General features: G+C 40.8%; 1 protein-coding gene across 2 annotated transcripts in view; it reads right to left on the reverse strand.

Annotated features, from left to right (window-relative positions):
* The window catches only part of USP13 (ubiquitin specific peptidase 13), a 130,921-nt gene that overhangs the window by 71,701 nt on the left and 46,515 nt on the right, over positions 1 to 12,705 (reverse strand). For both annotated transcript variants that reach the window (XM_015472368.3, NM_001191266.2), the window contains exons 5-6: positions 12,182 to 12,324; positions 8,686 to 8,870 (exon numbers count right to left, since the gene is read on the reverse strand). In XM_015472368.3, the coding sequence (XP_015327854.1) occupies positions 8,686 to 8,870; positions 12,182 to 12,324 (328 nt within the window). The remainder of the gene's footprint in view (positions 1 to 8,685; positions 8,871 to 12,181; positions 12,325 to 12,705) is intronic.

Here is a 12,705-nt window from a genome sequence, read left to right on the forward strand (position 1 = left end):
TGAATATTCACTGAAAGGACGGATGCTGAAGTTCCAATACTTTGGCCACCTGATGCAAAGAGCTGACTCATTAGAAAAGACCCTGATGCTGGAAAAGACTGAAGGCAGGAGGAAAAAAGGATGACAGATGACGAGATAGTTGGACGGCCTCACCAACTCAATGGACATGAGTTTGAGAAAGCTCTGGAAGATGGTGAAGGACAGGGAAGCCTGGCGTGCTGTAGTCCATGGGGTCACAAAGAGTCAGACACGACTGAGCGACTGAACAACAGTGAGATAGTTTTGAAGACTTAAAGACTTTAAGCTTCTACTTATCAGAGCCTGAAGAGAAAATTACAACATCGATAGAAATGTACCATTGGCACTGGTCTAGGATTTTGAAATAAGTGAAAATCACATAAAATTCTATGGTTCTTAAGCTATTAGCCTCCTGCCTGCGTGAGAAATTAACATTTCCTATCTCCAGTCATTAACTGCTCCCAAAATATGACATGATTTAGTCAGACACAACAGTTACTTACCCCAATGACAAAAACAGTTTAGTGAGTAACACACAAGAAATCTAAAATTGAACTGTGATCCTTAAACTTGGCAATCATGAAGAATTTATAAGTGACACGTAGTCAGAGAAAAAAATGTTTGAAGAAGACTTGGGGACTGAAAATCCTTACACATTTTTCATTAGGAAATTTACTTTATCTCCATCTTCAGCTTAGCAAACTCAAGTCTTAACTCAGAAACTACTGCAGCAAATAAGCACAGCCTGACAAGTATTAATCTCCCTAACTCCAACCTTGACTTAAAAACTAGAAGCTAAGAAACAGAAAGTTCACAGAAAGATCCTCCTGCTAAGTCTCTTCAGTCATGTCCGACTCTGTGTGACCCCACAGACAGCAGCCCACCAGGCTCCCCCGTCCCTGGGATTCTCCAGGCAAGATCCTCCTAGGAATAGCCTAAGCAGAGTTTCATAAGTAACTACACTTACTTTAGAAGTAAACTAGTCATTGTTTCAAGTTAAATGACAAATGAAGCCATGGAGAGTGTAGAGAGATCCATAGAAGCGAAAAGATTTAAGAAAAGATTTAAGAAAAGATTTACTGAATTAAAATGACAGAAAGAAGATCTCTGGCTGCCTAGGAATAAAAAGTTTTACTAAGAAAGATCACAAAGGAATTTTGTGAGGATATGGAAATGTTCACTCTCTTTATAGTGAGGGTAATGATTAGGGAGCTATATATTTTAAAAATTCATTACCTAAAATATTAAAAGTTTCCACTTACTATATGTAACTTTTACTTCAATCTGCAACCCAGCCTTGACCCATATGAGTCAATGAATGAATAAATGGATATTCATAAATCCCTTTATGAATTCATAAATAAAGGTAATATTTAAAGGGGAAAAAAAATTTCCAGCATGAATTGATGTGATGAGCACATTAGAAAATAGTATGTGCACTGAGGAAACTATAATCAATAACCAGTGATAAACCATAATGGAAAAGAATAAGTATATACATATATGTACAACTGAATCAAAAATTCTTCTAAACAGCAGAAATTAACACAACATTGTAAACCAACTATACCTTGATAAAATTTTTTTAAAAATAAATAAAATAGTATGTGTATTAAGTTTCAAAAGTAATGAAGGAAAACTTATAAAGATGGAGGCTAAGACTGAGACCAAGACTGAGAATCTGTAAGGAATTATATATAAAAGTGGTAATAATTTCTTATCTCTAATGAGGTTTCTTTGTTTTTTGTTTTTCTATTAATATTTTTCCAAATTTATTATATTTTGATTGAAAAAATGTTTTGCAACTAATTGCCAAAGATTACAAATATTACAAATATTTCTATCGGATGGTATGCTATTAGAAGTAGTGTACCACTGGTCACCCTTGTTCACTCATATGGATTCACTGACTCATTCATTCATTCACTGTAGTCAACAAATAAATACTGAATACCAAATATGTACGGATACTGAGGATACAATAAGAAATAAGTTAAGCGAGGCCCCTGCCCTCATAAGTTGAAATGTTACTGTTTCAAATAGTCTTATACGAATGCTGGTTTGGTATAACGGACCTCCACAGATGTCTTCTTGGCTGTGGTTTACTCATGTGACTTTCAGCTCTCTTTCTTAGCCCCAGAAAGTGGCAGAAGTCCAGATCTTGCCTGCAGATCCCCACACAGGAAAGAAGGAGAGAGAGGTAAAGATATACTTCAAGAAGCTCTGGTGTTTTAGAAAGACTAATGAAACCATAGAAGCTGGCTTCACTGCTCTGTTCTCACAGCTCAAACGGAGAGAAAAAACAGAACTGTTGGTCAAACACCAAGTCATAAGCCACAGAGGAAAGGTTCTCTCCAGAGTAAGTGTGATCTGTTCACCCAAACTGTCTCTCTTCACCATGAGTTTATATTTGCGCCCACAGAGTACCTTCCACAGACAGGAAAAGAGGAGAAGCAAGAGAATGCTCCAGCAATTGATCTAGAAAGCCAAACACAAAATGAATGAGGTCAAAGGTGTGTACTATCACCTTAGACAGCATAAGTCCCAGACCAAACAGAATCTAGACTGTAGTCAGGAAACGAAAGCAAGTAAGAGGAAAGAGATGTCAGTAAAAGAGACACGAAGAAAAAGAAAAAAGGATAAATCAGAGGAACAAATTGTATTGGTGTGTCTGTCTTCCTCCATCTGTTTACTCCACAAATACTTACTGACACCTACTATGTGTGAGGGACTTTGCTGGATGCTAGAGATATGATAGGGAACAACAACTCTGTTGTTCAGGGTCTGCTGTCTTATGCAAAGTGCCACAGTGGAGCAGCAAAGAAGCACACAGAGGGGTACAAGCCACGTCAAAACTAAAATGAAGTAGTCAATCCTTGATTCCAAATCCTTGGACTGATGCCCAGGTCAGGGTTGAAGATGACCAAGTAAGAAAAGCCACCTTGAGATGCTGCTGAGCTGGGCAGAGTCAGGGGGATAGGTGATTTCACAGCTGCCACTGATAGGAACAGAATGATGGGACAAAAATGATGATTAAATAGTTAGTCCCACCGGAGGATTGTAAGTAAAAAATATGGGAGACCCACATATGTTAATGATTATTCAAGAAAGCAGGTTTGCTTAACCACAAAACCAATCAGGCTTGCTTACCAAAAAACCCATGCAACGGAAGCAAGGGACATGCCCCAAAACAATGAAACAACGGTGGCCTGAGTCCCAAAATCCTACCCAATGAACTCAGTAAATTAATGATCCCTAGAACAAGTTCTGTGCACACACACAAAAATAATTGTTTATGGAAAGGTAACTTTTCAAAATGAAAAACCCTCATTGTACTAAAACTTGAAAACATTTTTCCAAAATTCTATATGACAATCCTGGCCTGACCATACAGGGACAAGTAAGCTTCCTGGCCCTACCTGGGGGAGGAACTGATGATGAAAACATGATATCTATTCAAGAAAGATAAAGGTCTTCTCTCCCTCCCTACTTTTCCTTTGATTACAAAACTGCAGCCCACTAAGTTCTCAGGACACAGGAGTTCTTGCCCACCCGCTTCTTATCTACCACTTTACTGTCACTGAATTCTTCTCTGCACTGAGACAGAAAGGACTATAGTACCAGGGCTCTTCAGAGCCCTCCCCGCCAAAATGACACTGATTTGTTTCACCATGGCCATCTCAGAAGACCCTTCTGCAATCACCAAGGCTGTGAGGCTTCTTCTTAGGTAAACTAATTTCCATGATGAAAGAAAAAAACACCCTTGCCTGCCTCCAACCTTTTTAATTCCCTTCCCACCAACCTCAACCTCAATCTGCCAAAGAATGTCTCCTCCCACAGAGGAGAGCTCTTCATTTGTTTGTACAGTGATCTGTTTCTTATTTTGTTTCCTGCTGTACCCATGGAACCAGAGTGGAATTTGATAGGGGGCCCACTTTTATTACCCAGCCACCACAATGGCCATGACTGGGGGATCACAGCTTCCTGGAAGAACTAATTCTAGACTGAGATGTCAAGATGAGTAGGAGTTTCTCACTGAACAGGTATATCCTTGTTGGGGAGAAGGAAACCAGGATGATTGGATCATACCACCATTAAGTATCTGAGTTCACAACCTGCTTGGATTCCATGTTCACTAAGCAATAGTCTAAATATAATTCAGCTTCCCACAGGGAAGGAATGTACTGGTCGAGTTGACATAAACATCCCACTTACAAGCAGTTGTGGTTCTCATTAGAAACTAAAAAATAAACTCCCTGACTTTAAGATTCTGGCTCTTGTGAGTTGAATTAGCTCCTCAGTGAGCCTACCAAGTATGGAAGATGGGCTTTCAACAGAAGTACCTTCGTAAGGAGGCAGCCACCCTGCCCCGGACAGAAGGAACCCTGCCCTCCTGGGCCTCAATATCCACAAAGCCCATTCTCAGACATTTAAAGAAACTTCACATTTTTGTTAATTTATTTGGCTTTTAAATAAATATTAAGCTACACCTAGCAATCTATTAAACAGATTTAAAAAGTACAAAAATAGAATTAATACATCTCATAAACTAATATCTTGGGCAAACTTCAGGAGATAGTGGAGGACAGGGAAGCCTGGCGTGCTACAATCCACACGGTTGCAAATAGACACGACTTGGCGACTGAACAACAGCAACAGCAACAACAAATAAACTAATATGATAATTAGACTGAAAATAATTATTTGCATTAAAACCAACTCTGCATAAGATAAACAGGAATCAAATCCTGATCTATTTTCAAAAACTGAACATTTTCTCAGCTAAGTGAATTCAAGAACCTTCATCATAGCTGAATGTTTCACATTGTTTTTGCCAATGTTTTATGTTTTCTATGGTTGAAAAGTAGCATTTATTCAAATACTCTCAATTACATGATAAGGAAAATCTTGAAAGTTCACCCTCCCCTACAAGAAAAACAAAAACTTAATAATGGCAGATAATGGGTTAATATTCTTAATGGCTAAGAAGTTTTTAAAAGCCAGTAAGGAAAACACCCACACCTACTAGAAAATCGCCCTAAGAAACTCAGAAAAAGAACTACAAATAGCCAAGAATACTATGAAAAAGTTCAGCCTCACTATAAAGCAAGTTAAAACAAGATAACAGATTAGCCAAGGTTTTAAAATATTTTGAATATGAAAAGTTGTCAAAGATTTGTTGGAATAGGTATTCTCATACATTTCAGGAGGGCGTATGAATTACTACAGTTATTTAAAAGAGAAACTCGGCAACTGAAAATTAAATTTAAAGGTTCAACCCTTTGTTCACAGGAATGTGTCCTTAAAAGAAAAAATCATTAGACAAACACCCAAAGACTTGCATATATACAAAGATGTTCATCAGAAAAGCAAAACGGTAACATCTTACAGGGAAACAAGAATAATTGATGCTTTTGAACTGTGGTGTTGGAGAAGACTCTTGAGAGTCCCTTGGACTGCAAGGAAATCAAACCAGTCAATCTAAAGGAAATCAGTCCTGAACATTTATTGGAAGGACTGATGCTGAAGCTGAAACTCCAATACTTTGGCCATCTGATGACTCATTGGAAAAGACCCTGATGCTGGGCAAGATTGAAGGCAGAAGGAGAAGGGGATGACAGAGGATGAGATGGTTGGATGACATCACTAACTCAATGGACATGAATTTGAGCAAGCTTGGTGATGGACAGGGAAGCCTGGTGTGCTGCAGTCCATGGGGTCGCAAAGAGCCAGACACAACTGAGCTACTGAACTAAACGGAACAGGGGAATAGTGAAATGATTTGTGGAACTAACAGGGGATACTGAAGAATGTTTAATGACATAGAAAATATAATGTTAAATAGAGAAAATAGGGAATAAAACTTTACACAGTGTGATTCAATTTTTGTAAAAATGCAGGCTATGTATGTGTATTTGTATGAGAACTGATCAAGGCTTTAAAAAAGAAAAAAGACTGAAAGGATACACTCAAATTATTAGAAGCAGAGCAGTTTGTCCAGGGAGTGGTATTACTCCCGATTTTTATTTTTAAAACTCCATGTTTTTTTATGTCTCTAAATTTTTCTCTGCTTTCTAAATATGTTACACTGAATATCTGCTTCCCATATTATCAAACGGCTAATACAAAACTTTCCTGTCTGAGGTTAAAGGAAAGAAACTTTAGATGAACTCTAAATCACAGTTTGAAAATAAATTTCATGCTTAAAAAAAAAAAAAAGCTCCTGGAAAAGATTCTTAGAGAACAGAATTAATCCTTGCCTTTATTCAGTTCAGTTCAGTCGCTCAGTCATGTCCGACTCTGCTACCCCATGAATAGCAGCACGCCAGGTCTCCCTGTCCATCACCAACTCCCGGAGTTCACTCAGATTCACTCAGATGTCCATCGAGTCAGTGATGCCATCCAGCCATCTCATCCTCTGTCGTCCCCTTCTTCTCCCGCCCCCAACCCCTCCCAGCATCAGAGTCTTTTCCAATGAGTCAACTCTTCGCATGAGGTGGCCAAAGTACTGGAGTTTCAGCTTTAGCATCATTCCTTCCAAAGAAATCCCAGGGCTGATCTCCTTCAGAATGGACTGGTTGGATCTCCTTGCAGTCCAAGGGACTCTCAAGAGTCTTCTCCAACACCACAGTTCAAAAGCATCAATTCTTCGGCACTCAGCCTCCTTCAGAGTCCAACTCTCACATCCATACATGACCACAGGAAAAACCATAGCCTTGACTAGACGGACCTTTGTTGCCTTTATTATTAGCATATATTTAAATAGAATACAATTATTTAAATACTTATAGACTAGTTGGTTCATTTAACCAAAGTATCCATGCCTAGTATAAGATTTTTGTATGGAACTCAAAGATGAATAAGACAGAGCTCAACTGAAATTTTAGAACAAAGTCCCATACATAAATAATTTTAGTCTTGAACAGGATGTTCTGAGAGCTGGACTTCTAATAACTAATCTCAAAGCACTACATAATATAACTTCACCATAAACAGAATGAAATACTGCCATCTGCAGCGACATGGATGGACCTAGATTACCATACCAAGTAAAGTAGGCCAGAAAGAGAAAGAGAAATATCACCCATCATTGTGTATGGGATCTAAAAAGATGATACAAACGAACTTATTTCCAAACAGAAACAGACTCACAGACACAGAAAACAAATTTATGGTTACCAAAGTTTGCTTTGGTTAACAGATACAAGTTTGGGATTAACAGATACAATCTACTATATATAAAATAGATCAGCAATAAGGACCACTGTATAGCGCAGGAAACTATATTCAATGTATTATAATAACCTATAATAGAAAAGAATCTGAAAAAAAACGAATCACTTTGCTGTATACCCGAAACGAACACTGTAAATCAACTATACTTCAATTTTTCAAAAAGGTCCTGCATCTTTAAAATAGCACTAAAAGTAGAAACATCTGAATTATCCTCCCCTTACAGTTGTACCCAATAGAATACCTATGTTATGATCCCTTCTCTCTGGAGCCCCTACAAGGACTGTGATGATTACCACGTATACCATTCAACAGAGCCATGTCACCCCAAATCCAACTGGCAGACTACAGTCCATGGGGTGGCAAAGAGACACAACTAAAAACAACATCAAAAAACAAAATTCAGTCAAAGAAAGATAACAGAGAAGAAAAGACAAATGTCTATATTTGTCCTAAAAAAAATCATCTTACCTTAAAGCAGAGAAGAAAGAGACTTAACACCTGGACAGATGGAGAAGACTGACCTGAGTATGGGTCCAGGTCGGTGCTTCATAAATGCTGTCAGTGACCTGAGATGATGGGTTCTTATGACCACAGCTCTGTATTTAATTTTCTCATTATCAGTCCTGATATAAGTTCTCTGTTCCCTCACCCAATGGTGGAAGGAATTAACTGTACAAACATGGCTAAAAGCTAACGCAGTGTGAGAACACACAAAGGATCAGTAGGAACCAGTTCTAACCCTCTGCTGCACTGGACGCAATCACTGCCCACTGATGTCAAGGGGTCTGAACACCCCGTATCTTGAACAACCATCTACTCCATAATGACACTAATCCCCCTAATGGACTCTAGGCTTTCAAACCCCTACTATTCTAATGGTGAGTTTGATATTGCACATTTACTTCACAAGTCCTGATTCCTCCTTCTGTCCTCTTTGTTTTTTGGTCGCTCAGTCGTGTCCAACTCTTTTGTGACCCTGTAGAGTGGAGCCCACCAGACTCCTCTGTCTGTGGGATTTCCCAGGCAAGAATACTGGAGTGGGTTGCCATTTCCTTCTCCAGGGGATCTTCCTGACCCAGCAATCGAACCTGCGTCTCCTGCACTGGCAGGTGGATTCTTTCCCGCTGAGCCATTAGCCAAGGAACATACAGAAAGATACAAAAGCAAAAAACTTTTACCAAGACTCTACTGTGGGCACCGGGCTAAATGATTATGCACCTTGACAAATCTATGAGGGAAATACCATGATTATCCTCAAGATGAGGAACTGGAGGCTGACCCAAGATCTCACAGCTAATAAGAGGTAGAATCAGGATTCACGCCTGGGCTGTCTTAGTCCCGAGCTTATGGCCTCCAATCCCAGAGATGAAGGCACTGGTTAAACCAAGAGGGAGCCACTGCAGGTGCCTGAGTTGGTAAAGGCACACTCACCGGCCCCATCCGGAGTGATGGTCCCCAGTTTCACAGCGAGAGGGTAGCCTGTGTCTCTGTAATGCTCCAACGCATGCCCGTTGCCCCCAGAGCTGTCAAAGAACCACTTCCCACACAGCACGGAGCCATCGGTCAGGTTCAACCAGAGGTTCTCCCGAAGGTCGCATCTGGCACACTTCCAACCACTGTGAAGTCATCAGAGGACAGTTAGCACAGCCACAGCACAAGGCATGATGAGAAAACCAACATCTAAGAAAAAGGGGTGTCTCAGGTTGGGGGGGAGCAGGGTCGCAGGAGATGGTCAGTGGAATAGCAGAGACCCATTCCAGAACAGAAGGAGCACTCACACGGGGCCAGGTCCTCCAAGAGAGCTCTTCTACCTTAGAAAACTGACACAGAACCTGAGGGTAGGAAAAGAGGCCATTTCCTTAAAATTCCTTACATGAGAGACAGTAAAGCCTGAGTGAGTGTAAATTATGAAAGATCCCATGTGTATAAACAGCTGAGGTTCTAAAGCATCAACCACTAGTAGTAATGCTTCACTACTAGTTTAAACAAAACTCTACTATACTGACAATCTAAGTAGAAAGGAATCCACTTCATTGTTGTTGTTATTATTCAGTCTCTAGGTCGTGTCCAACGCTTTATGACCTCATGGGTGTAGCAGGCCAGGCTCCTTTGTCCACCACTATCTCCCAGAGTTTGCTCAAGTTCATGTTCATTGAGTTGGTGATGTTATCTAACCATCTCATCCTCTGTGCCCCTGTTCTCCTTTTGCCTTCAATCCCAGCATCAGGGTCTTTTCCAATGAGTCAGCTCTTTGCATTAGGTGGCCAAAGATTGGAGCTTCAGCATCAGTCCTTCCAATGAATACTCAGGGTTAATTTCCTTGAGGAGCGTTGGTCTTCTTGCAGTCCAAAGAACTGAAGAATCTTCTCCAGCACCACAGGTCGAAAGCATCAATTCTTTGGCACTCAGCCTTCTTTATGATCCCAAGTCTCACATCTGTACACAATTATAGCTTTGACTATATGGACATTTGTTGGCAAAATGATGTCTTTACTTTTTAATATGCTGTGTAGGCTTGTCATAACTTTTCTTCCAAGGATCAAGTGTCTTTTAATTCCATGGCTGCAGTCACCATCCACAGATTTTGGAGCCCAAGAAAAGAAAATGTCACTGTTTCCACTTTTTCCCCTTCTATTTGTCATGAAGTAATGGCAAAGAGTTGGCTCATTGGAAAAGACTCTGATGCTGGGACGGATTGGGGGCAGGAGGAGAAGGGGACGACAGAGGATGAGATGGCTAGATGGCATCACTGACTCAATGGACGTGAGTCTGAGTGAACTCCGGGAGTTGGTGACGGACAGGGAGGCCTGGCGTGCTGTGATTCATGGGGTTGCAAAGAGTCGGACACGACTGAGCTACTGAACTGAACTAACTGAATGGGACCGGATGCTATGATCTTAGTTTGTCTAATGTTGTTTCAAGCCAGCTTTTTCACCCTCCTCTTTCACCCTCTTCAAGAGGCTAAGTTCCTCTTCACTTTCTGCCATAAGGGTGGTGTCATCTGCATATCCGAGGTTATTGATATTTCTCCCGGCAATCTTGATTCCAGCTTGTGCTTCATCCAGTCTGGCATTTTGCACGATGTACTCTGCATACAAGTTAAATAAGTAGGATGACAATATACTCCTTGATGTACTCCTTTCCCGATTTGGAACCAGTCAATTGTTCCATGTCCAGTTCTAACTGTTGCTTTGTGACCTGCATACAGATTTCTCAGGAGGCAGGTAAGGTGGTCTGGTATTCCTAGATAGGAACTCTATTCCTAGATAAAAACTCTTTAAGAATTTTCCACAGTTCGTTGTGATCCACAAGGTCAAAGGCTTTCGCAAAGTCAATGAAGCAGATGTTTTTCTGGAATTCTCTTTCTTTTTTCTATGATCCAACAGATGTTGGCAATTTGATCTCTGGTTACTCTGTCTCTTCAAAACCCAGCTTGTACATCTGGAAGTCCTTGGTTCACGTACTACTGAAGCCTAGCTTGAAGGATTTTTGAGGATAACCTTGCTAGCATGTGAGATGAGCACAATTGTACAGTAGTTTGAATGTACTTTGGCATTGCCCTTCTTTGGGATTGGAATGAAAACTGACTTTTTCCAGTCCTGTGGCCATTGCTGAGTTTTCCAAATTTGCTGACACATTGAGTGCAGCACTTTAACAGCATCATCTCTTAGGATCTGAAATAGCTGAGCTGAAATTCTGTCACCTCCACTAGGTTTCATTCCTAGTAATGCTTCCTAAGGCCCACTTGACTTCATACTCCAGGATGTCTGGCTCCAGGTGAGTGACCACATCATTGTGATGATTCGAGTCATTAAGACCTTTTTTGTATACTTCTTCTGTGTATTCTTGCCATCTCTTCTTAATCTCTTCTGCTTCTGTTAGGTCCTTACTGTTTCTGTCCTTTATCGTGTGCATGAAATGTTCCCTGGATCTCTCCAAATCTCTTGAAGAGATCTGTAGTCTTTCCCTTTCTATTGTTTTCCTCTTTCTTTGCATTAACAACTTAAATGAAGGTTAAATGCCAGGTATGGGGCAAGGGCTTTTCAGAAGTCTTACCATGCAATTCTAATAAACACTCTTCAGCATTATTACCATCCCCACTAACAAAGAGAACAACAGAGGGTACGGAGCCTTCCCTAAGACCACACAGAGCAGAGGGCAGCACAGCCAGGGTCCACACAGATAGGACACATTCTGAATCCACCTGCTCTTTCCCTCTAGCTCCTGCCTCTGGAAAGACACCTGCCTCTGATTACAGGAGGTGCCAATGAAACCTAAAGAGCATTCCAGCCAAAAGGTGATAACCAAAGACTGTTGTAAGTCTTTGTAGCTGGGTCCCCCTAGAGGTAGACAAAGATCTGAATGCAAATGGCTTGTCAGGGAGGTGATCCCAGGAAGCACTCTAAGGGAGTTGAGGGAAGACAGACTGAAAGGGTAGGCAGCCAGGCTGGAGACTGTCAACAAGCAGATGACCCCCTGGGCCAGTGGGGCTCAAACCAGCTGTGGAACTCAAGGAGATGGTTATCCTACTTGAGGGTGGGGGTCTAGGTATTCATCCTTCCACTCCACAGCCCCTGGTTGGGGGCCGTTTCAGGACAGGAGGGAGCATGACTCCACAGCGTTTCTGACTGTCCCATGCATCAGCCAACCTGGCTCTGGCAGATAGAGAAAGCCCCTAAGAAAGAGCTGCAGGTGTCTGCAATCATATGCCTTAGGGTGGGGATGGGCTGGGCTCCGGGTTGGGGACTGGCCACGGTCAGCGTCTACTACAAAGATATAGATAATTCCAGAGAGAATTTTTGAGCTTATTTTTATAAAAGGCAACTGATAATAACATATATAACTGCTAATTCAGTGGAGAGGTAGAAAAATAAATAATCCTTTGGCCAGTTTTAGGCGGGTAAAGTTCCATTTTGCTGACTCTCACCTTGGAGGAATTCTGACTCCATTGTCCAACTGGGTAAGGTTATTGGCATATTTCGACACTGGCAATTCATTCTCCCATGTATCTGGGTCCTGCTTTCTGTATGGAGATTTTGAGCTGAGAACTGCATCACAAGCAATGGTTACCTATAAGATAAATGCAGATATAATACATAAAACAGTTTGAGAACAGCAACTTTTGTAAAATGAATCTTAAAGTTTATTAATAAATACAACTTAAGTCAAGAAAATTCAAACAGCTTAGTTACCATAAGAGCAAGATGCTAGTTTCCTGACTCTAGCACTTTCCCCCTGGGTCTAGCTAGGTTTTGTCCTGGCCTGGAATTTGCAGTATTAACAATGACACAAGATACCGAAGAACTAAATCCAGTTTGTAAATCCAAGCATAAAAGTCAGATTTAACAATTTCTGTCTCTTAGCAAATGGAGTGAAAAGTATAAGGTGAACAATTTACAAGGGTGAAATTAGCAACAGGAATACCTAGGATTTACCCAAATGGTATGTTTT

Source organism: Bos taurus, chromosome 1, assembly GCF_002263795.3.
Source record: "Bos taurus isolate L1 Dominette 01449 registration number 42190680 breed Hereford chromosome 1, ARS-UCD2.0, whole genome shotgun sequence".
Lineage (NCBI taxonomy): Eukaryota > Metazoa > Chordata > Mammalia > Artiodactyla > Bovidae > Bos > Bos taurus.